At 48.6% G+C, this 21912-nt stretch overlaps 1 protein-coding gene across 1 annotated transcript; it reads left to right on the forward strand.

Moving 5' to 3' along the window:
* Nucleotides 1-682: 682 nt before the first annotated feature.
* SLC4A9 (solute carrier family 4 member 9) lies at nt 683-14691 on the forward strand. Its single transcript, XM_055566785.1, has 22 exons — nt 683-900; nt 1252-1412; nt 1706-1819; nt 3362-3417; nt 3561-3718; nt 3967-4054; nt 4410-4564; nt 4875-4991; nt 5156-5330; nt 5471-5604; nt 5769-6031; nt 7112-7170; nt 7383-7571; nt 7700-7813; nt 9005-9166; nt 9313-9491; nt 10129-10201; nt 11614-11682; nt 11887-12060; nt 12634-12789; nt 13145-13237; nt 14266-14691. The coding sequence occupies exons 1-21, from the start codon at nt 683-685 to the stop codon at nt 13196-13198; spliced, it is 2868 nt and encodes a 955-aa protein (XP_055422760.1). The 3' UTR covers nt 13199-13237; nt 14266-14691.
* Nucleotides 14692-21912: the final 7221 nt, after the last annotated feature.

Below are 21912 nucleotides of genomic sequence, written 5' to 3' on the forward strand. Positions count from 1 at the left end.
TGAGTTAGAGAGGCCAATCCCAGGCACACAGCTAAATTAGGAAGTTTCCAGGTGTGGCTGAACAAATGAAGTTAAGATGCGGACCTATGTTCTCCATGAACGGCCTCTACTTTCCATCATTAGCCCATTTAATGACAGGGTCTCTTCTTGCTGTCTCCCTTCTTCGTTAGTCTGCCTAACTTCTACAGACCCAGTTATTTAGTAGGCCTCTGTTTCTCCAAATGGGTACTCTCAGGGTGTGTTGGTGACACCCAAAACAGTCCACTGTATTTTGTGTTTGTATTTGATACAGAGTATGGGGTGGTATAATCTGGGGGTCAGTCCTCAGACCCAAGCCAGTGATAGACTCCCATTAATTTACACAAAATACAATAGGGTCAGACCTGATCCCACAGGAAACACGCATAACACTTTTGCTCCAGGTTGGGCGTTTCTGGAGAGCCTGGAAAAGGTCAGGTTGGCCTCACACTCAGGCTAGCCAAGAGGGGAAAACAACCACAGGGGAGGTGACCAGTTGGCTCTGGAGTCAGCAGGTCTGGCTCTGTTTGTGTTGTATGGCGGGGTGGAGGGAGGTCGGGGGTGGGGGTGGGGGATGCATTATAAATGCAGCCAGCCAGAGGGCCCCTGGCCTCAGAACCTAGGACCACACCAGTCCCTGAGAGTTTGTAGAAGCTTCGCTGAGATGAAGTTGCCAGGCCAAGAGGGGTCTGACATCTCCAGTGCTAGTGAAAATGTGCCTACAGGACAGCTGGACAGTGGCCCTGGCTCTGGCCTCAGCCCTGATGGCCCCTTAGACACAGACAGCAGGGAACTGGAGGTACACAAGGACCCTCCGCTCTTCATTCAGCTGAATGAGCTGCTGGGCTGGCCCCACGCACCCGAGTGGAAAGAGACAGGCAGGTGAGTGGGATCCAGGACAGTTTTATGGGGTCCTTCCCCTTCCCCCATTGGGTCCTCCTCCATGACCCCAGCTCTTCCTGTGTGCGGGGTTGGTATTATCACCTCCAATCATGAGTTTCTTTTTGTGTTCCCCATTTCAGACCCTCATGCCCTATGGTGCTCAGCCTTTTCTGCAGTCTGGTTTTGAGTTCCCCAAGATCCATGATGAGGGGGTGACTTCCCTGGGGAGGGGCTCTGTACCACTGGGCCCATGACTTCACCCTTGTCTCACCTTCCCTGGCTCTCCTGCGTCCTCACTCTTGGACCTGGGAGAGATGCCCCCGGTAACACTGTCTGCCCCTCTCACCATAGGTGGGTGCTGTTTGAGGAGAAGTTGGAAGTGGGTGCAGGACGGTGGAGCACCCCCCACGTGCCCACCGTGGCACTACCCAGCCTCCAGAAGCTCCGCAGCTTGTTGGCCAAGGGCCTTGTCCTGCTGGACTGTCCAGCTCTGAGCCTCCAGGAGCTCACAGGTGCCCTGGGACCCTTTGCTGGGAGGGCCTGGGCATCCTCATGATTTCTCTAAGATTTTCCCCATGAAGTCTTGGAATTTTCCAGAGCCCACCCCACCCTACTCTTGAGAATTATCCACCCCTGTATCACAAGGAAGAGGTGGAAATGCAGAGGGGAAGAGCAAGTCCATTGGTTGGACTTGTGTTCCCTGAGACTCTTGGAAGGGAAAGAAGCCTGGGCAGAGTGGAAAGGGGAAGAATTCAGGGGCAGGGAGTTCTCAGGAAAGGATGGGAGCCCCACCTCTGTTCTCCAGAGCAAGTGACCAGAGTGGAGTCGCTGAGCCCAGAGCTGAGAGGGAAGCTGAAGGCTTTGCTGCTGCAGAGACCCCAGCACCTCATCCAGACCCCATGCACCAGCCCCTGCTGGGGTAAGAGGGCCCTCCCTGGGCCCAAGACCAAAATCCCTGGGGTGGGAGGACCCCAGGTCTCCCCTTACCTTCCTGGACCAGCAGTGGCCTGGCATTGGGTCAGACCTCAACTTAGGACTCGAGGGTGAGAAGCAGCAGGGGCAGTCCTGACGGGAGAGGAAGGGCTAGAAAGAAGCACAAGGGCCAGAGCTCCATGAAGAGATGTTCTTGGCGGGCATCGTGGTGAGCTTTACACACAGCAGATCATTTCATCTTCACAACAACACTGGGAGGTAACACCATAATTATCCTCATTTTAGTGATGAGAAAACTGAGGAGTAGCGGGGGGAAGGTGTGCTCCAGTTTCCATAACAATGCAAAGCTGGTCAGGGAACCCTGGTGGATCCACCCCCAAGGCCTGTGGTTTTTTTATAATATATAGATATTCAGTTCAGTTCAATTCAGTTGCTCAGTCATGTCCGACTCTTTGGAACCCCATGGACTGCAGCATGCCAGACTTCCCTGTCCATCACCAACTCCCGGAGGTTACTCAAACTCATCTCCATTGAGTCAGTAATGCCATCCAACCATCTCATCCTCTGTCGTCCCCTTCTCCTCCTGCCTTCAATCTTTCCTAGCATCAGGGTCTTTTCAAATGAGTCAGCTCTTCACATCAGGTGGCAAAGTATTGGAGTTTCAGCTTCAGCATCAGTCCTTCCAATGAACACTCAGGACTGATCTCCTTTAGGATGGACTGGTTGGATCTCCTTGCAGTCCAAGGGACTCTCAAGAATATTCTCCAACATCACAGTTCAAAACCATCAACTCTTTGGCTCTCAGCTTTCTTTATAGTCCAACTCTCACATCCATACATGACTACTGGAAAAACCATAGCCTTGATGAGACAGACCTTTGTTGGCAAAGTAATGTCTCTGCTTTTTAATATGCTGTCTAGGGTGGTCATAACTTTTCTTCCAAGGAGTAAGTGTCTTTTCATTTCATGGCTGCAGCCACCATCTGCAGTGATTATGATATGCTGCTGCTGCTAAGTCACTTCAGTCGTGTCCGACTCTGTGCGACCCCATAGACTGCAGCCCACCAGGCTACCCTGTTTCTGGGATTCTCCAGGCAAGAACACTGGAGTGGGTTGCCATTTCCTTCTCCAATGCATGAAAGTGAAAAGTGAAAGTGAAGTCGCTCAGTCGTGTCCGACTCCCAGCGACCCCATGGACTGCAGCCTACCAGGCTCCTCTGTCCGTGGGATTTTCCAGGCAAGAGTACTGGAGTGGGGTGCCATTGCCTTCTCCAGATTATGATATAGCTTTTATTTATTATTATTATTTGTTTGGCTGTGCTGGGTATTCCTTGCCGAGCAAGGGCTTTCTCTAGTCACAGCAAGTAGGGGCTGCTCTCTAGTTGGGCTTAGTTGCTCTGTGGCATGTGCAATCTTCCCATACCAGGGACTGAACCCATATTCCCTGCACTGGCAGGTGGATTCTTAACCACTGGACCACTAGGGAAGTCCCCAAAGCCTGTGCTCTTAAACATAATCCTGTTTTGTAGGATCTGCCCATCCAAGAGAGGCTTCTCTGGAGCAGGAAGCCCCCCTGAAGGAACAGGTTTGTGGCCCTTCCAAGGGCAGGGCTGGGAGAGAGGTCAGGGGAGCCACCCTCCACTGGGCTCCTCATCAGTCAAGATCCTGCCTACATCCTCTCCCCTGAATAACCTTTCATCGTCTGTGTCTCCTTGAACCCCCACCCAGCATCAGAACCCTCTAAGACAGAAGTTTGCTGCAGGGGCTGAAGCAGGAGCTGTGCTGGCAGGACAGCTGGGCTTCCTGGAACAGCCACTGGGGGTCTTTGTGCGACTGCGGGATCCAGTGGTACTGGGGCCCCTTATTGAGGTGCCCCTCCCCAGCAGGTGAGGTGGCTGAGTTGGGGGTCAGGGATCCTGGAATCCAGAAAAGGCCTTTACCCAGGAGGGTATTAGGAGGTCTTTGGGACCAGTTCTTTAGGGTGTGTGGGGGGTGGTGCTTAGGGAGGGGTAGTGGTTAGAGCTGCAAAGAAGGTGTGAGCGTGTATACGGGGAGTAGTAATGAGGTCAGAGGCCAGGGCTGCCCTGTGAGATAGCAGCCTCTGATTCTCTCCAGGACCTGGTTCTTTCCTCAGGTTTTTCTGCCTGCTCCTCGGTCCCCCTACACTGGGAAGGGGCTACCATGAGATGGGCCGAGCAGTGGCCATCCTCCTCAGTGACCTGGTGAGCTGGACAGGCGTGTGTGTCTGTGTGCATGCACATAGGCTTGTGTCAAGTGAGTGTGTGTGTACTCTCTAGGTGTGACTGAGGACGACAGTGAAGCAGAATGTGGCTTCCTGTCTGTAAGCAGGAGGATTGAAATTGCCTTGGCTACCACCACAGCCCCCCTTACCTAGCACAGAGCTGGCACACAGTAGGCACCCACAGATACTCCCTGAATGCATGCATGCCTGAATGAATGCTTAAATGACTCATCTGCCTATGTGACCTGTGTCTAGTTTTGAAACTGTGAAAATGCATGTAAGCACAGATTTGTATTTAGACTGTATTTAGTGCCTCTCTGTGCCCCTGTCCCCAGCAATTTCAGTGGAGAGTTCGGCGGGCCAGCAGCCTTCATGACCTTCTGGCAGCCCTGGATGCTTTCCTAGAGGAAGTGACAGTGCTCCCTCCAGGTCGATGGGACCCGACAGCTCGGATTCCCCCACCTAAATGCCTGCCGTCTGAGCACAAAAGGTATCTGGGGGGGTCATCATGCCATAGAGATCCTTCCAGTGTTGAGGAAGGGAAGTGGGGAAGGGGGGCAAGAAGAAAGGGGCAGACCTGCGTTCTGCTGGACCACTCTGTGGCTGTGAGACCTTGAGTACCTTCCCGTGCTGGAGCCTGGCTTTCACTATTAGAAGGCAACCTGGACCTTGTGGAGTTGCGGCGCCCCTAGCCCGCAAACACACAACCCGCCGCCAGGGGGCGGATCGCCGAGAACTCCGGCGCCGAGTCGCGGTCTGGTCGCAGAGCCTTAGCCAACTCGGGTTCCCCTGGTCCTCAGGCTCCCTTCACAATTGCGGGTGGCCAAGGGGCCCTCTGTCCGGAGAAGGACCCCAGCTGAGGACAGGCACGGCCGCAGACAGCACGCGGCTAACCCGGAGTTGCGGCGGACGGGCAGGTGAGGCGTGCTGAGGTGGAAGCCAGGGTACGTTGGGTGGGGGGGCAGTGGGCTGTCATGGGCTTGAGGTGTGCAGTCACTGTGGGGGACGCGGGGGGAGGCTCACCTGGCCCCAGGGACTTGGGATGCTGAAGCCTGGATCACTGACAACCCATGGGCGGGAGGCTGTTCGGGGGCCTTGTCCAGGACGTGCGGAGGAAGGCCTCGTGGTACCCCAGCGACTTCTTGGACGCCCTGCACCCCCAGTGCTTCTCGGCCGTGCTCTACATTTACCTGGCCACCATCACTAACGCCATCACTTTTGGGGGTCTGCTGGGAGAAGCCACCGACGGTGCGCAGGTGGGTGGGTGGGAAGCAGGCCTATCTTCTGTGTTCCACCAGCCATGCCCTACGCCCTCCTCTAGTGTCTATGGGTGGGCTGAGGAGGCTCCTAGGGAACTTGGGTACCTGTGCTGACAGGGGCCATTGTTGGCTTCTAGGGGGTGCTGGAAAGCTTCCTGGGCACGGCAGTGACTGGAGCTGCCTTCTGCCTGATGGCTGGCCAGCCCCTCACCATCCTTGGCAGCACCGGGCCAGTGCTGGTCTTTGAACGTCTGCTCTTCTCCTTCAGCAGGTAGGAGAATTCCCACCTCACCTGACCTCACTAGCACACCCTCAGCCTGGTATCAGCTGGGTCAGTAGGGGAGGGTAGAAACTGGCTCCAGGGGCACCTGACCTGGGTTAGGTTGGGAGTAAGAGTGGGCCCAGGCAAACCCTGCTGACTCTCACCTCCCCCAGAGATCACAGCCTGGATTACCTGCCCTTCCGCCTGTGGGTTGGCATCTGGGTGGCCATCTTTTGCCTGGTGCTGGTGGCCACGGAGGCCAGCGTGCTGGTGCGCTACTTTACCCGCTTCACCGAGGAAGGCTTCTGTGCTCTCATCAGTCTCATCTTCATCTATGATGCTGTTGGAAAAATGCTGACCTTGACCCATACCTATCCCATCCAGAGACCTGGCTCTCCCACCTATGGCTGTCTCTGCCAGTACCCAGATCCAGGAGGTTGGTGAGGGAAATTGTTGTTGTTTGGTCACTAAGTTATGTTCAACTCTTTTTGCAACCCCATGGACTGTAGCCTGCCAGGCTCTTCTGTCCATGGGATTTCCCAGCAAAGAATATTGGAGCGGTTGTCATTCCCTTCACCAGGGTATCTTCCCCACCCAGGGATCAAACTCACATCTCCTGCATTGGCAGACAGATTCTTTACCACTGAGCCACCTGGGAAGCCCGAGGGAAATAGGGAGCTTGGCAAAATAAGGGAGGATGCAGGAAGGGTTGTCCCCTTAGTTAAGTTCAGCAAAATGCTGAGTACCTACCCAGTAGCCAGCAGCAAACTTCCTTTTTTGGTTCTGAGTCAGATGAAAAATAAGTCAACAGAGCAGGCCCAATTTCTTCTTTTACTTCTGCCAGTGCTAAGAGAAGACCATGGTTATATCTATGAGTATGTGGGCTTCCTAATGACGAAACCAAAATTGGATTGACTTACTCACAGTCGTGGCCATGCTGGACAGGGACTGTCTCACCCTAGAGGAGCAGAGCTCAATGCATGCAGGGTGCTTACTCCCTAGAGAGGAAGAGGAAGGGGCAGGACCAGGCATGCCCAGCTTCTTCTCCCAAAGTCACCAACCAAATAAATCACCGCTCTTCCCCTGGGCCATGTGAGTGACAGGGTGGAGAGGAGCTCGGACTATTGCACCAGCACATTTCCTTCCACATGGCCAGGAACACCAGGACTGGGGAATAGGCATCCTCTCAAGAGTGCCAGACTCTGTACCAGGCACGAACAACAATAATTCTGATGCTGGTGGAAACACACAGATGTGTGTGCTCAGTCATTTACTAGGCACTTGCTTTGGCCGGTCCTGTGCCAGCCACCAGGGATACAGATAGGGAGGGAATTTGAAGGGATAAGGGCAAGAGGCAGTGTCCTGAGAATAGACTGGGTAGTGATTGGAGTCAGCAGACAGATGAGTCAGAACAAAGAACTCTCTGGTTCAGCTGGACCTGTGAAATTAGGCTTCTAATTAGGGCTGGAGAAGGTTCCCAGGGGAAGAAAACTCACTTGAATTCTCTGCTTCCCAGGAAATGAGTCTCAGTGGACAAGCACAAACCCTAAAGACAGAGATGACATCTTGAGCATGGTGAGGGCCTGTTCCTGGGAGGGCCTGAGAAAGAGAGGGTGGAGGTCAAAGAAGTCAGTGGTTCCAGGCTCTTCTGACCCTTCATAGGCCACTGAGGCCCAACCATTTGCTATGGCTGGAGATCTCTTATCTGGTGTCCTCAGTCTCAGTGGGCATCGGTGGACCTTTATCCCACTGCCCATAATCCCAACCTGGATGACCTCTCCACACAGGACCTAGGCCTGGTCAATGCATCCTTGCTGCCCCCACCTGAGTGTGCCCAGCGGGGAGGCCATCCTCGTGGGCCCGGCTGTCATACAGTCCCAGATATTGCCTTCTTCTCCATCCTCCTCTTCCTTACTTCCTTCCTCTTTGCCATGGCCCTCAAGCACGTAAAGACCAGTCGCTTCTTCCCCTCCGTGGTGAGTGTCACCTGGACTTCTGTGGGAGAGAACTGGCTCTTGGCCTTGGGCCCTGTCTGCAAATGGGAAAGGGGGCAGAAGGAGGGGGTGGTGGCCTGAACCTGACTGAGTGTCCGCTGGGTGGCCAGGTACGCAAGATGCTGGGTGACTTCTCCTCGGTCCTGGCCATCCTGCTAGGCTGTGGCCTCGATGCCTTCCTTGGCCTAGCCACACCGAAGCTCATGGTGCCCAGAGAGTTCAAGGTGAGAGCTGGGCATGGAGGGGAGAGGGCAAAGCAGGGTCAGCAGACAGGACCCTAGAGGAGGAAGATGAATCGATACCACACTTCTCTAGCCTTCCGTTTTCTCATTCATAAGATAGAAATAGTATAATAATGGTCTTACAGAATTGTTGTGAGGGCGCATTGTGTGCCAGACACATAGTAAGCCTAGGATAGGTAGCTACTGTTGCAGGTAAGAGGTTGAAAGAGTGGGTTCTGGTCAGCTAGCCCTGGGTCTGAGTCCCATTTCTGTCACTTCCTAGCTGTGTGTCTTGGGGAAGTTAAACCACATTCTGAGCCTCAATTTCTTCATCTATAAAATGGAAATAATAAATAACAATAGTTTCTGCCTCATAGCTTGTTTTGAGGTTCACAGAAGATCATAGTCCAAAGCACTGTCACATTACTGGGACTGGCTCATACCAACACCTCAATTAAAGCTAGTTATTGTTGTTCTGTGTTCTCCCTACCCTCGGCACGGCCCTACTCACTACTCCCCACTCTCTACTTTGCACCCCCAATTGCCTGCTCTGATGAGGTCAAGCTAGAGCTCCCTGCCCAGGGCATGACAGTGCACAGGACAAGGCTCAGCGCTCACTTAGTACCTAAACTTTGTCGGTGCATTTGGAGACCTCCCCTCCAGCTTCCCTCAGGACAGGAAAGCAGGGTGGCTCCAAGGCTCCAAGGCAGCCTTAGGGGCTCAGAACCCAAGATAGCAACTGAGGCCCTCCCCGACACAGACGCCTTGTAATCAGAGCAGACGCAGACACACCCAGCCCTACCCCTGCCCCAGCCCCAGATCAGGGCAGGTCTGAACCTGAGTTGCCCGGCTCTTGGTGGGGGAGGGGGGGGTTGCTTAGGGAGAAGTGCTCTGTACATCAAGAAGTGTGGGTGGGCCTCATCCACTACCTCCTCCTCTTACAGGGAGGGAAGGACCCTAAGAGTCAAAGTCCAGAGCCCCTGGTTCCAGCCCAAGCCCCAGGCTGGTCTCCGTCCTTCTGCCCTGGGATGCGCTGAACCAGCTGTACACACACAAGACTGCTCCCACCTAGCATCCATCGTCTTACAGTGGGTGGGGAGGGGGGCATTGTGGAAGAATGCCATGGCTAGAGTGTGTAGATGAGGTGTTCTTAAGATAGCCTCTCCAACTTGTCCATGGACTCCTCTTCCCCAGCCCACACTCCCTGGACGTGGCTGGCTGGTGTCACCTTTTGGAGCCAACCCCTGGTGGCTGAGTGTGGCAGCTGCCCTGCCTGCTCTGCTATTGTCTATCCTCATTTTCATGGACCAGCAGATCACAGGGGTCATCCTCAACCGTGCTGAATACAGACTGCGGGTAAGGCCTGTGGGGTCAGACCCCAGGTCCCTAGCCCAAGGGACAGGAGCTCCAGGGTGGGGTCTGGGTTCCCCCTTTCCCACCCCAGAGGACAGAGGGCCCAGATCTGGGCTAGCTTCATCCTCACTGCCCCACACTGCCTGCAGAAGGGAGCTGGCTTCCACCTGGACCTCTTCTGTGTGGCTGTGCTCATGCCCTTCACATCAGCGCTTGGGCTGCCCTGGTATGTCTCAGCCACTGTCATCTCCCTGGCCCACATGGACAGTCTTCGGAGAGAAAGCAGAGCCTGTGCCCCAGGGGAGGCTCCCAGCTTTCTGGGCATCAGGTAAGGCCAGTATTCAGGAGACTGGAATGAGACGTGGGCAGCAAGGTTGGGTACTGGGTACAGGGCAGAGTTATTTGGGCAACTTAAATTCTAAGCTGGTGACTCCAGAGGGCTCTCTCACTGCCCCATGAGCACTGCAGTGGGGTGAATGGGTGGGTGCTGGGCTCCTTCAGTCATGGGACTGGGATGGGCCTCCAGGGGAGCATCATGGAGGTGAGTGTGAAGGCTGAGCAAGGATGAGGTGCCACCTAAGAATCCCACTCTGTGTAGAAGCACTTCATTGATATTATAGAGTAACATCACAAAAACAATTTTATTGGAAATGCAATCTAATTGTTGAAAGTATGGGAAATCAACTTTGTACATTATGAAGTAAAAGTTTTTATGGTGGTATAAGATTGCTTAATTTTCCATCAAAATAAAAACAAAGAGCAACTTTGAACTTGAGCTGCTGAAGAGGACTGGGACCCTCGTATAGAGGTAACCTGTCCCTTCTTCTCCACCAATTTTTCACACCAAGCTCAGATCCCCTCCCTTCCAGGGAACTATCAGGGGATCCCTCCACTTCCCTCATGCCAGGGCCCCCAACCTGGCACCCCAGGGGCTCCCCCAGAGCTAACTCCTCCTTTCCCCACAGAGAGCAGAGGCTGACGGGCCTGGCAGTATTCATCCTCACAGGAATCTCCATCTTCCTGGCACCTATACTCAAGGTACCTTAAACAAGCCATCATCAGGGGCAAGGCAGTAAAAATAATAAATATAGCAAGAATCAACATTGGATGAACATTTACTACATACTGGGCACTGTGTTAAGTCTTCTTCAACCACAGTCTCATTTAATCCTGGCATTACCCATGAGAAGCATATACACTTTTAAAGTGAGGAAGCTGAAAGTTAAAGAGGTTAAGGAACTTACAAGAGACCACCAAGAGACCTGGTTTCTCAGATCTATCTGAGAACCTGAACTGTGACCCAGTTGGCTTTCTACCCAGTGGAGCCGAGTAGAGACACGCCATCATCCCCAGGGGCCAAGCACTAGCTACTCTTACTCCATACTCAATGAGGCTTAGACTAAGAACATGATCATCACAATCCAGGAAAACTTCTGAGGCAAAACCCCTTCACATCTCCCTCACCAGATGTTTATAGAATACCTGCTGAGTGCAAGGCTCTGAGAGGCACCTGGGAGAAGGGAATGGGAAGAGGAAGGATACTGAAAAAGAGTATGGAACCAAGCCCCTGTCAGCAACACATACACATGAATAAAAATTATGTAACAAGTAACAGCAGAAAGGTTCAACAAGCCAGTACAGCAGAGCAGTCAAGGAGGGTGTGGAGAATTGCACACAAGAGTCACTGGCAGGACGACAGGAGGTTAGGGGAGGGAAAGGTCATGGAAGCTGGATGAGAGAAGAGTAGTTGAAAGAGCCAGATGGACTGGATCGGCCGCTGACTAAACTAGGTGACTCCCGTTCAGCAGATATTTACCGAGCATAAGCCATATGCCAAGCACTGTTCCAGGGACTGGGGATATAGTGGTGATCAAAAGAGGTCATCCACATCTTGCATTCTGGTGAGAGGAGACAGATAAAAACAATTAAAACAATAAAATGGGATAATTTCAGATAGTGATAACTTCTGTGAAAATAAAAGAGGGTGGGGTGATCTTAATGGTGCACTTAATGGTGCTGGGCAGGCAAGGCCTTTCTGGGGTGTCACGACAGGAGTAATGAGAGGGAGGTCAGGGAAGAGCATTTAGGTGGAGGGACTAGCAAAGCAAAAGGCCTTGCAAAGGGGTAGAAGTAAATGTGGGCATATTGAGGAAAGGAAAGGGGGCCAGTACAACAGGAACAGAGAGAACAGAGAGGAATGCGAGAGAGGAGTGGAGAGCTAATGGGCAAGTTACTTAGCCTCTCTGAAATCCAACTTCTCCATCTGTAAAATGGAGACAATTATAGAATTTACCTCATTTGACTGATGTGAACATTCAATGAAATCAGGCATGCAAAGTGGGTATGTTCAGATCTTGGAGGCTGGAGGCTGGGCTTGGGGGCTAAATGGGGTTATCTGGGCAGCTAGCAGAGGCGAACTGCTTTGCCAGCTCTCCAATTCTCTCTACCAGTTCATCCCAATGCCTCTTCTCTATGGCATTTTCCTGTACATGGGGGTGACAGCGATTAGCAGCATCCAGGTGAGCCCATTACTTCCTGCCTACATTTGCTAGTTCTCCTCCTCTTTTCCTGCTTCTCCTGGGCACAGAGCCTCTGCTGCCACACTCTGGATGGAGAGGGGACCAAGGGAGCCTTCTGACCTCCAAGCTAGGCTTCGATAGCTAACAGTGACACCCTCCAGACTACCTGAGTACCCTGTTTTCTTCCTCCCCTTGTTCCCCCAGTTCATGAAGAGGGTGCAGCTATTATTGATACCAGCGAAGCACCAGCCAGACCTTCTGTTCTTGCGGCATGTGCCCCTGAGCAGGGTCCACCTGTTCACAGCCATCCAGCTTGCCTGCCTGGGTCTGCTTTGGATAATCAAGTCTACCCCTGCAGCTATCATCTTCCCCATCATGGTGACTTGTGGCAGGGTTGGGTGGTGTCCTGGTGGCTCTGAGCCTGGAAGGGTGGTCAAGTCCTCACAAGAGGAAGAATCTCTCCTCTGTCACTTGTCCTGGCTCTGCCTGGTTGGGAATCTCAGGACAAGGAAAGATGGCCAAGGGATGACTGTGAGGCTCTGGACCTGGGATATCTGGTTTAATTCCTTTCCCAACCTCTTTGGGCTCGTCAACCACAGGTAGGGATAGAAGGCCCAGAAGGAAACTGAGGACCTGGGAGAGGCAAGGCTGGCACTCTTTTACCCAGTTAGGTGATACTGTAAGCTTCTGGCTTTGTTCTTACCCACTGAGGAAGTTAAGAGTCATGGGCTTTGCTTTGGAACCAATCTGGTTACTACATCTCAGTTCTGTGACCTTGAGAAGTTAGTAAGCTCCCAGGGTCTCAGTTTCCTCCTCTGTACAATGGAAATAATTATCATGTCTACCTCATATGAATGTGTTAGCATTCACTGAAACTATACACAATGCGGCTGTTGTTAACGTTCCTGCTGCTATTGCTGACAGCCCTTGGCTTTGTTTCTATCCCTGCAGTTGCTGGGCCTGGTGGGGGTCCGAAAGGCACTGGAGTGGGTCTTCTCGCCACAGGAACTCCTCTGGCTGGATGAGCTGATGCCGGAGAAGGAGAGAGGCATCCCTGAAAAGGGCGTGGAGCCAGAGTACTCGTTCAGTGGAAGTGACAGTGAAGATGTGAGCTCCTGGAGAACAGGGCAGGGGTTGGGGAGAGAAGTCATCTCCAGGAGTTTAACTGAAGTATAATATCTCTATTAAGTCTGAAGATCTGATCAACACAGTGACTCCTCCTAGTTCTGTATTAACATAGGCACACTGAAAGAGTGAGGGAAATTTTTCTTCATGTGAGTCCAGGGCTGTATGAGGGTTGGAAATGGTCGGGGACAAAACTCTTAAGTGGATTGTCTTACCCAGGATCTTTGTCTTAAGGTGGGTTTATATCCTTTCCCTCTCTGGGTCCTATTCTTTCTGCTCTTTCTCTCAGTCTTTTGTCTTTTTATTCCCAACTCATCTTGAGATCTCTGTTCCACAGTCAGAGCTGATGTATCAGCCAAAGGCTCCGGAAATCAACATCTCTGTGAATTAGCTGGAGTAGGAGTATGGAGTTGAGACCCAGGAAAATGAGGTAAGGCTGTGAGGGAAATGCCCCCAGGGTCGAGGGTGGGGCGGTGGAAAGCTCGTCTGTGTGCTGAATGGCTGTTTCCTCTACATGTTCCAGTCCTTCATGAACCCCAGAGTGGGAGTGGGTAGGAGAATCTCTCCAGAGGAAAGCTGGAAACAAGAGAGGGTACCTGGGCCTGGCTCCCTGTGGCACTGAAGTCTAGCCAGTAGAGGGAGCTCAAGCTCACATCAACCTGGCAGGGATGGGAACTGGGGAAGGGAAGGGTTCGAAGATAAAAGAATGGAAAGGAATGGGAGGAGAGAAAGAGAGGATAAAGCTCCCAGCAGCTTGCTTGCTTGCTGAGCCTTGGAGGCTCCTTCCAGAGGCTGCCAAGAACCACACTACAAACAAGTGAGGGTGGGGGGTTCTTTGTCACTTGCCCTGTCTTCCATTCTTTTATTTTATTCATCTATTTCTCAAAATATTTTCTTAGCACTTCTGGAGTGTCCAGGTACTAGTGGTATAATAGTCACGGTTCCTGACCTCAGGAAGTTAAAATTCCTGTGGGAAAGACACACTGGAAACTGTTAGAGTGGGCTAGTGCTGGCTCAGGGAAGGAGAGGCTGTGGCAGCAGAGAGGCCTCCAAGGAGGGTGGTGAAGTGGTGGGAGCTGGGTAGGGCTTCCAAGAGGAAGTGGTCCATAATTTGAAAACTGAAGAACAAACAGAAGCTAGTCAGGATAAGATGAAGGGAAAACGTTCTAGGCAAAGGGTGTAGCACGTGCAAAAGCCTGGAATTTTTCCCCTTTGATAAAATGAACTCTTTGGGGTTTGTCCTCTCCATGGTTCCCCAAGTCCAAGAGCCTGAGTCCCCACCAGCTGCAGTGGAAAATTCTGGGGGCTAGAGGGAGACAGGGCAAATCATGGTCTAGCCCAGAACGAGATCTCCTGAGCTCGCCTTACTCCCGGTCACTACGGCTGGCTCTGTTCGTTGTCTTACTTGTGTCCCTGAGCACTTGCTCTGACCCCACTATGTTTTCTCTCTGTTCACAGGTATTTACTCAGGAAGTCAGGAAATTACTGGCCTTTGGCTTAACTGCCAGATGCTCAGTCAGCTGGGAGCCTGGAACACTGGGGCAGGACTGGAAGGCAGCTGGCCAAGACCTCAGTCACCCTCCTGAGCTTGGGGTGGAGAGTGGCAGGGAACAAGCAGGCTTGCTTTGTGGTTAGGAAAGTCTGGTAAGTCAGAGGGACTGACCAGGCCCCATTCACTCTTTACTCCATTAAAGGAACTTAAGTCTAGGAGCCCTTCTCATTTTGAAACTTCTATCCTCACAGATTCTCTTTTATACAATCAGGGGGTTGCCAGGGAACTCTTCTCAGTTTGCAAAAGGGAAAAATGTCCCTCTTTCCAGAATAAGTACTCCTCTATTTTAAAGTGTTTTTACATGTATAAGAATAAACAATTTTTTTTTAACCACAGAAGTGAATGAGATTACTGCAAAATATTGGAACACTCTAGAAATGTATAATTTTGAAGTGGAAACCATTCCAGAGATAACTAGGGCCCACCTTTTAGTATATATTGTTCAGGTTTCTTGAGTTCTATAACATGCATGATACTTAGGATGCATTGGATGTTTTCCCCATGTCAGTACTGCATACATATCCAACTTATTCTTTTTGCATAGAATAAATAACTTTACAAGCTGGGAAAGATATCATATATATAAAAGAGTATATAAAATGTCTTCTGCAAGGGCAAGAATTTCCCCAGAGTATATACCTAGGAGTGAAGTTAAGGAGTAACAATAAAAAGAACACCTGCCAAAGAAGATATAGAGATGGCCAACAAACACATTAAAAGAGGATCAACACTGCTTGTTATTAGAGAAATATAAATCAAAACTACAATGAGACACCACCTCACACCAGTCAGAATGGCCATCATAAAAACATCTACAAACAATAAATGCTGGAGAGGGTGTGGAGAAAAGGGAACCCTCTTGCACTGTTGGTGGGAATGTAAATTGATAAAACCACTGTGGAGAAGAGTAAAGAGGTTCCTTTAAAAATGAAACTACCATATGATCCAGCAATCCCACTACTGGGCATATACCTTCAGGAAACTATAATTCAAAAAAACACATGTAAAAAATAATAAAAAACAAAAAGCAAACAAACAAAAAGACACATGTACCCCAGTATTCATTGCAGCACTATTTACAATAGCCAAGACATGAAAGCAACCTAAATGTTCATCAACAGATGAATAGATAAAGATGTTGTACATATGTACAATGGGATATTACTGAGCCATAAAAAGGAATGAAACTGATCATTTGTAGTGATGTGGATGAATCTCGAGTCTGTGATACAGAGTGAAGTCAGAAAGAGAAAAATATTTATATTGACACATATATATGAAATTTAGAAAGTGGCACTAATGAACCTATTTGCAGGGCAGGAATAAAGATGCAGATGTAGAGAATAGACTGTGGACACAGAAGGGGAAGAAGAGGGTGGGATGAATTGAGAAAGTAGCACTGACATATATACACTATAATGGGTAAAACAGATAGCTAGTGGGAAGCTGCTATTAAACACAGGGAGCCCAGTCTGGTGCTCTGTGATGACTTAGAGGAATGGGATGGGATGGGGGAGAGAGGGGATATATGTATACATATAGCTGATTCATATTGTTGTACAGCAGAGTGTAACACAATATTGTAAAGCAGTTATACTCCAATTAAAAAATAAATAACAGACAAGCAAATAAATAAATAAAAAATTTAAAAGAACACATGTATCCAACACTCAGGTGAGAGGTATCCTGTCATTGATGGTGGCATTATTCAGTCACTAAGTCATTTATGATTCTTTGAAACCCTCAGACTGCAGCATTCAAGGCTCCCCTGTCCTTCATTATTGCCTGCAGTTTGATCAGATTCATGTCTGTTGAGTCAGGGATGCTACCCAACCATCTCACCCTCTGTCGTTCCCATTCCTTTTGCCTTCAGTCTTTCTCAGCATCAGGATCTTTTCCAAAGAGTTGGCTCTTTGCATCAGATAGCCAAGGTATTGGAGCTTCAGCTTCAGCATTAGTCCTTCTAATGAATATTCAGGGTTGCTTTAGTTTAGGATTGACTGGTTTGATCTCCTTGCATTCCAAGGGACTCTCAAGAGTCTGCTTCAGCACCACAATTCAAAAGCATCAATTCTTCGGTGCTCAGTCTTCTTCATGGTTCAACATTCACACCTGTACCTGACCATTGGAAAAAACATAGGTTTGACTATATGGAACTTTGTCAGCAAAGTGATGTCTCTGCTTTTTAATATGCTGTCTAGATTTGTCATAGCTTTCCTTCCAAGAAGCAAGTGTCTTCTAATTCCATGGGTGCAGTCACCATCTGCAGTGATTTTGGAGCCCAAGAAAAAGAAAGTCTGTCACTGTTTCCACTGTTTCCCCATCTATTTGCCATGAAGTGATGGGACTGGATGCCATGATCTTAGTTTTTTGAATACTGAGTTTTAGGCCAGCTTTTTCATTCTGTTCTTTCACTCTCATCAAGAGGCTCTTTGAGTTCCTCTTCACTTTCTGCAGTTAGAGTGGTATCATCTGCATATCTAAGGTTGTTGATATTTCTCCCAGTCTTACTTCCGGCTTGTGCTTCATCCAGCCCAGCATTTCAAATGATGTACTCTACATGTAAGTTAAATAAGCAGGGTGACAATATACCAGTCCCCCCCCCCCCCCACCAGTAATGCTGAAGAAGCTGAAGTTTAACAGTTCTATGAAGACCTACAAGACCTTCTAGAACTAACACCCAAAAAAGATGTCCTTTTCATTATAGGGAACTGGAATGCAAAAGTAGGAAGTCAAGAGATACCTGGAGTAACAGGCAAATTTGGCCTTGGAGTACAAAATGAAACAGGTCAAAGGCTAACAGAGTTTTGCCAAGAGAACACACTGGTCATAGAAAACACCCTCTTCCAAGAACACAAGAGAAGACTCTACACATGGACATCACCAGATGGTCAATACCAAAATCAGATTGATTATATTCTTTGCAGCCAAAAATGGAGACGCTCTAGACAGTCAGCAAAAACAAGACTGGGAGCTGAGTGTGGCTCAGATCATGAACTCGTTATTGCCAAATTCAGACTTAAATTGAAGAAAGTAGGGAAAACCACTAGACCATTCAGGTATGACCTAAATCAAATCCCTTACAATTATACAGTGGAAGTGACAAATAGATTCATGGGTTTAGATCTGATAGCCTGCCTGAAGAACTATGGAAGGAGGTTCATGATATTGTACAGGAGGCAGTGATCAAGATCATCCCCCCCAAAAAAGAAATGCAAAAAGGCAAAATGGTTGTCTGAGGAGGCCTTATGAATAGCTGAGAAAAGAAGAGAAGCAAAAGGCAAAGGGGAAAAGGAAAGACATACCCATTTGAATGCAGAGTTCCAAAGAATAGCAAGGAGAGATAAGAAAACCTTTTAAAGTGATCAATACAAAAAATAGAGGAAAACGATAGAATGGGAAAGACTAGAGATCTCATCAAGAAAATCAGAGCTACCAAGGGAACATTTCATGCAAAGATGGGCTCAATAAAGGACAGAAATGGTATGAACCTAACAGAAGCAGAAGATGTTAAGAAGAGGTGGCTAGAATACACAGAAGAACTGTACAAAAAAGATCTTCATGACCCAGATAATCACGATGGTGTGATCACTGACCTAGAGCCAGACATCCTGGAATGTGAAGTCAAGTGGGTCTTAGAAAGCATCACTACAAACAAAGCTAGTGGAGGTGATGGAATTCCAGTTGAGCTATTTCAAATCCTAAAAGATGATGCTGTGAAAGTGCTACACTCAATATGCCAGAAAATTTGGAAAACTCAGCAGTGGCCACAGGACTGGAAAAGGTCAGTTTTCATTCCAATCCCAAAGAAAGGCAATGGCAAAGAATGTTCAAACTACTGCACAATAGCCCTCATCTCATACGCTAGCAAAGTAATGCTCAAAATTTTCCAAACCAGGCTTTAACAGTACATGAACCGTGAACTTCCAGATGTTCAAGCTGGATTTAGAATAGGCAGAGGAACCAAACTGCCAACATCTGTTCGATCATCAAAAAAGCAAGAGAGTTCCAGAAAAATATCTACTTCTGCTTTATTGACTATGCCAAAGCCTTTGACAGTGTGGATCACAACAAACTGTGGAAAATTCTTCAAGAGATGAGAATACCAGACCACCTGACCTGCCTCCTGAGAAATCTGTATGCTGGTCAAGGAGCAACAGTTAGAACAGGACATGGAACAACAGACTGGTTCCAAATAAGGAAAGGAGTATGTCAAGTCTGTATATTGTCACCCTACTTATTTAACTTTAATGTAGAGTCCATCATGCTAAATTCTGGGCTGGATGAAGCACAAGCTGGAATCAAGATTGCCAGGAGAAATATCAGTAACCTCAGATATGCAGATGACACCACCCTTATGGCAGAAAGAGAAGAAGAACTAAAGAGCCTCCTGATGAAAGTGAAAAGAGGAGAGTGAAAAAGTTGGCTTAAAACTCAACATTCAGAAAACAAAGATCATGGCATCTGGTCCCATCACTTCATGGCAAATAGATGGGTAAACAATGGAAACAGTAACAGACTTAATTTTGGGGGGCTCCAAAATCACTCCAGATGATGACTGCAGCCATGAAATTAAAAGATGCTTGCTCCTTGGAAGACAAGCTATGACCAACCTAGACAGCATGTTAAAAAGCAGAGACATTACTTTGTCGACAAAGGCCATCTAGTCAAAGCTATGGTTTTTCCAGTAGTCATGTATAAGATGTGAGAGTTGGACTATAAAGGAAGCCGAGCACTGAAGAATTGATGCTTTTGAACTATGGTGTTGGAGAAGACTCTTGAGAGTTCCTTGGACAGCAAGGAGATCCAACCAGTCCATCCTAAAGAAAATCAGTCCTGAATATTCATTGGAAGGACTGATGCTCAAACTCCAATACTTTGGCCACCTGATGCAGAAAACTGACTCATTGGAAAAGACCTGATGCTGGGAAAGATTGAGGGCAGGAGGAGAAGGGGACAACAGAGGATGAGATGGTTGGATGGCATCACCAACTCGATGGACATGAATTTGATATAGCTCTGGGAGTTGGTGATGGACAGGGAAGCCTGGCATGCTGCAGTCCATGGGGTCACAAAGAGTTGGACGTGACTGACTGACTGAACTGAACTGAACTGACAATATACAGCCTTGTTGTACTCCTTTACCAATTTTTAACCAATCTGTTGTTCCATGTCCAGTTATAATAGTTGCTTCTTGACCTGCTTCAGTTGTGTCTAGCTCTATGCGACCCCACAGATGGCAGCCCACCAGGCTCCACCGTCCCTGGGATTCTCCAGGTAAGAACACTGGAGTGGGTTGCCATTTCCTTCTCCAACGCATGAAAATGAAAAGTGAAAAGTGAAAGTGAATTCGCTCAGTTGTGTCCGACCCTTCGCAACCCCATGGACTGCAGCCTACCAGGCTCCTCTGTCCATGGGATTTTCCAGGCAAGAGTACTGGAGTGGGGTACCATTGCCTTCTCCGTGACCTGCATCCTAGTACCTCAGAAATCCCTCTGTATGTACCTTACATATTGCACCCCCAATTCCATTAAACACATCTTAATCTTATGGTAATTATTTTCTTGCTTTTCCTTATAGTTTTAACATTTATTTATGCTTGCTGCTGCTGCTAAGTCGCTTCAGTCGTGTCCGACTCTGTGCGACCCAATGGACAGCAGCCCACCAGGCTCCCCCATCCCTGGGATTCTCCAGGCAAGAACACTGGAGTGGGTTGCCATTTCCTTCTCCAACGCATGAAAATGAAAAGTGAAAAGTGAAAGTGAATTCGCTCAGTTGTGTCCGACTCTTCGCAACCCCATGGACTGCAGCCTACCAGGCTCCTCTGTCCATGGGATTTTCCAGGCAAGAGTACTGGAGTGGGGTACCATTGCCTTCTCCGTGACCTGCATCCTAGTACCTCAGAAATCCCTCTGTATGTACCTTACATATTGCACCCCCAATTCCATTAAACACATCTTAATCTTATGGTAATTATTTTCTTGCTTTTCCTTATAGTTTTAACATTTATTTATGCTTGCTGCTGCTGCTAAGTCGCTTCAGTCGTGTCCGACTCTGTGCGACCCAATGGACAGCAGCCCACCAGGCTCCCCCATCCCTGGGATTCTCCAGGCAAGAACACTGGAGTGGGTTGCCATTTTCTTCTCCAATGCATGAAAGTGAAAAATGAAAGTGAAGTCGCTGAGCCGTGTCCGACCCTCAGCGACCCCATGGACTGCAGCCTTCCAGGCTCCTCCATCCATGGGATTTTCCAGGCAAGAGTACTGGAGTGGGGTGCCATTATGTATTTATTATTTTGCCTATTTAAAAATTACTTACTTATAATTTATTTTGACTGTACTGGGTCTTCACTGCTGTACTTGGTCTTTCTCTGGTTGCAGTGGGCAGGGGCTACTTTTTGCAGGTGCATGTGCTTCTCATTGCAGTGGCTTTTCTTGTTGGGGAGCAAGGCTGTAGGTGCATGGGCTTCCGTAGTTGCACCCCTCAGGCTCCGTAGTTGTGGCTCACAGGCCCCAGAGCATACAGGCTCCAATAGTTATGGCTCTTGGGCTCAGTAGTTATGGGCTTTAGTTGCTTCTTTGCGTGTGGAAGCTTTCAGGATCGGGGATCAAACCCGAGTCCCCTACATTGGCAGGTAGATTCCTATTCACTGTACCACCAGGGAAGCCCTGTTTTGCCAATTTTTGAATATTATATAAATGGAATCACAGAGTATGAATTCTCTGGCTGCTTCTTTTAACTCAACATTGTTTTGAGAATCTTTGATGTGATGTATGCAGCTGTAGTTTGCTCATTTCATTGCTGTGTAGCACTCTATTGTATGTCTCTACCACAATCAATTATCCATTTTTCTTTTGACTCCAAGAATTCATTCCTGAAGCCATCTGGACCTGGTGCTTGCTTTGAGAAAAGTTAAGTTCATTCAAATTCTTTAATGGCTATAAGATTTTTTTAAATTAAAGACTATATATTTTTAGGATGGGGAAAAATCTAACTTTAATTTATAATTAACAAAGGTAAAATGAAGTTTGATTTTTTTGTTTTTGTTTTTTTCTTTTTTGGCCTTGCCGCTTGAGGGACCTTTGTTCCCTGACCAAGGATTGAACCTGGGCCCCCCAGCAGTGGAAGTGACAAGTCCTAACTACTGGATCACCAGGGAATTCTCAAAATGAAGGTTTTTATTGGATTATTTGACAGCCTAAAAATTTTTCCCCAAAACATGACAATCCAAACGTCCTGTAAACAATAAACTGTGGCTCCAAAACACACAGCCTTTTTCATTACTGAAAATACTATCTTTATCTTATTTCCATTGGTCCAAGGTGGGTTTTAGCAGCATTATTTTGGTAATTTGGGCTTCTCGTTGCTTCATTTTTTAACCCTCAAAAATGAAAACTACTGTCTCTTTTGCCATGCTTTCCCAGAATGATTTAAGAAATCTGCTTCACTGTTTGCAACACTGGTTGAGAGTAACTTTTGGGGGAAGGTACACAATGAAAAAGACAGTACATAGTCTATTAATATAAATTTATGACCTCAAATAAGGATTTAAA

This window comes from Bubalus kerabau, chromosome 1 (genome assembly GCF_029407905.1).
Source record: "Bubalus kerabau isolate K-KA32 ecotype Philippines breed swamp buffalo chromosome 1, PCC_UOA_SB_1v2, whole genome shotgun sequence".
Taxonomy (NCBI): domain Eukaryota; kingdom Metazoa; phylum Chordata; class Mammalia; order Artiodactyla; family Bovidae; genus Bubalus; species Bubalus kerabau.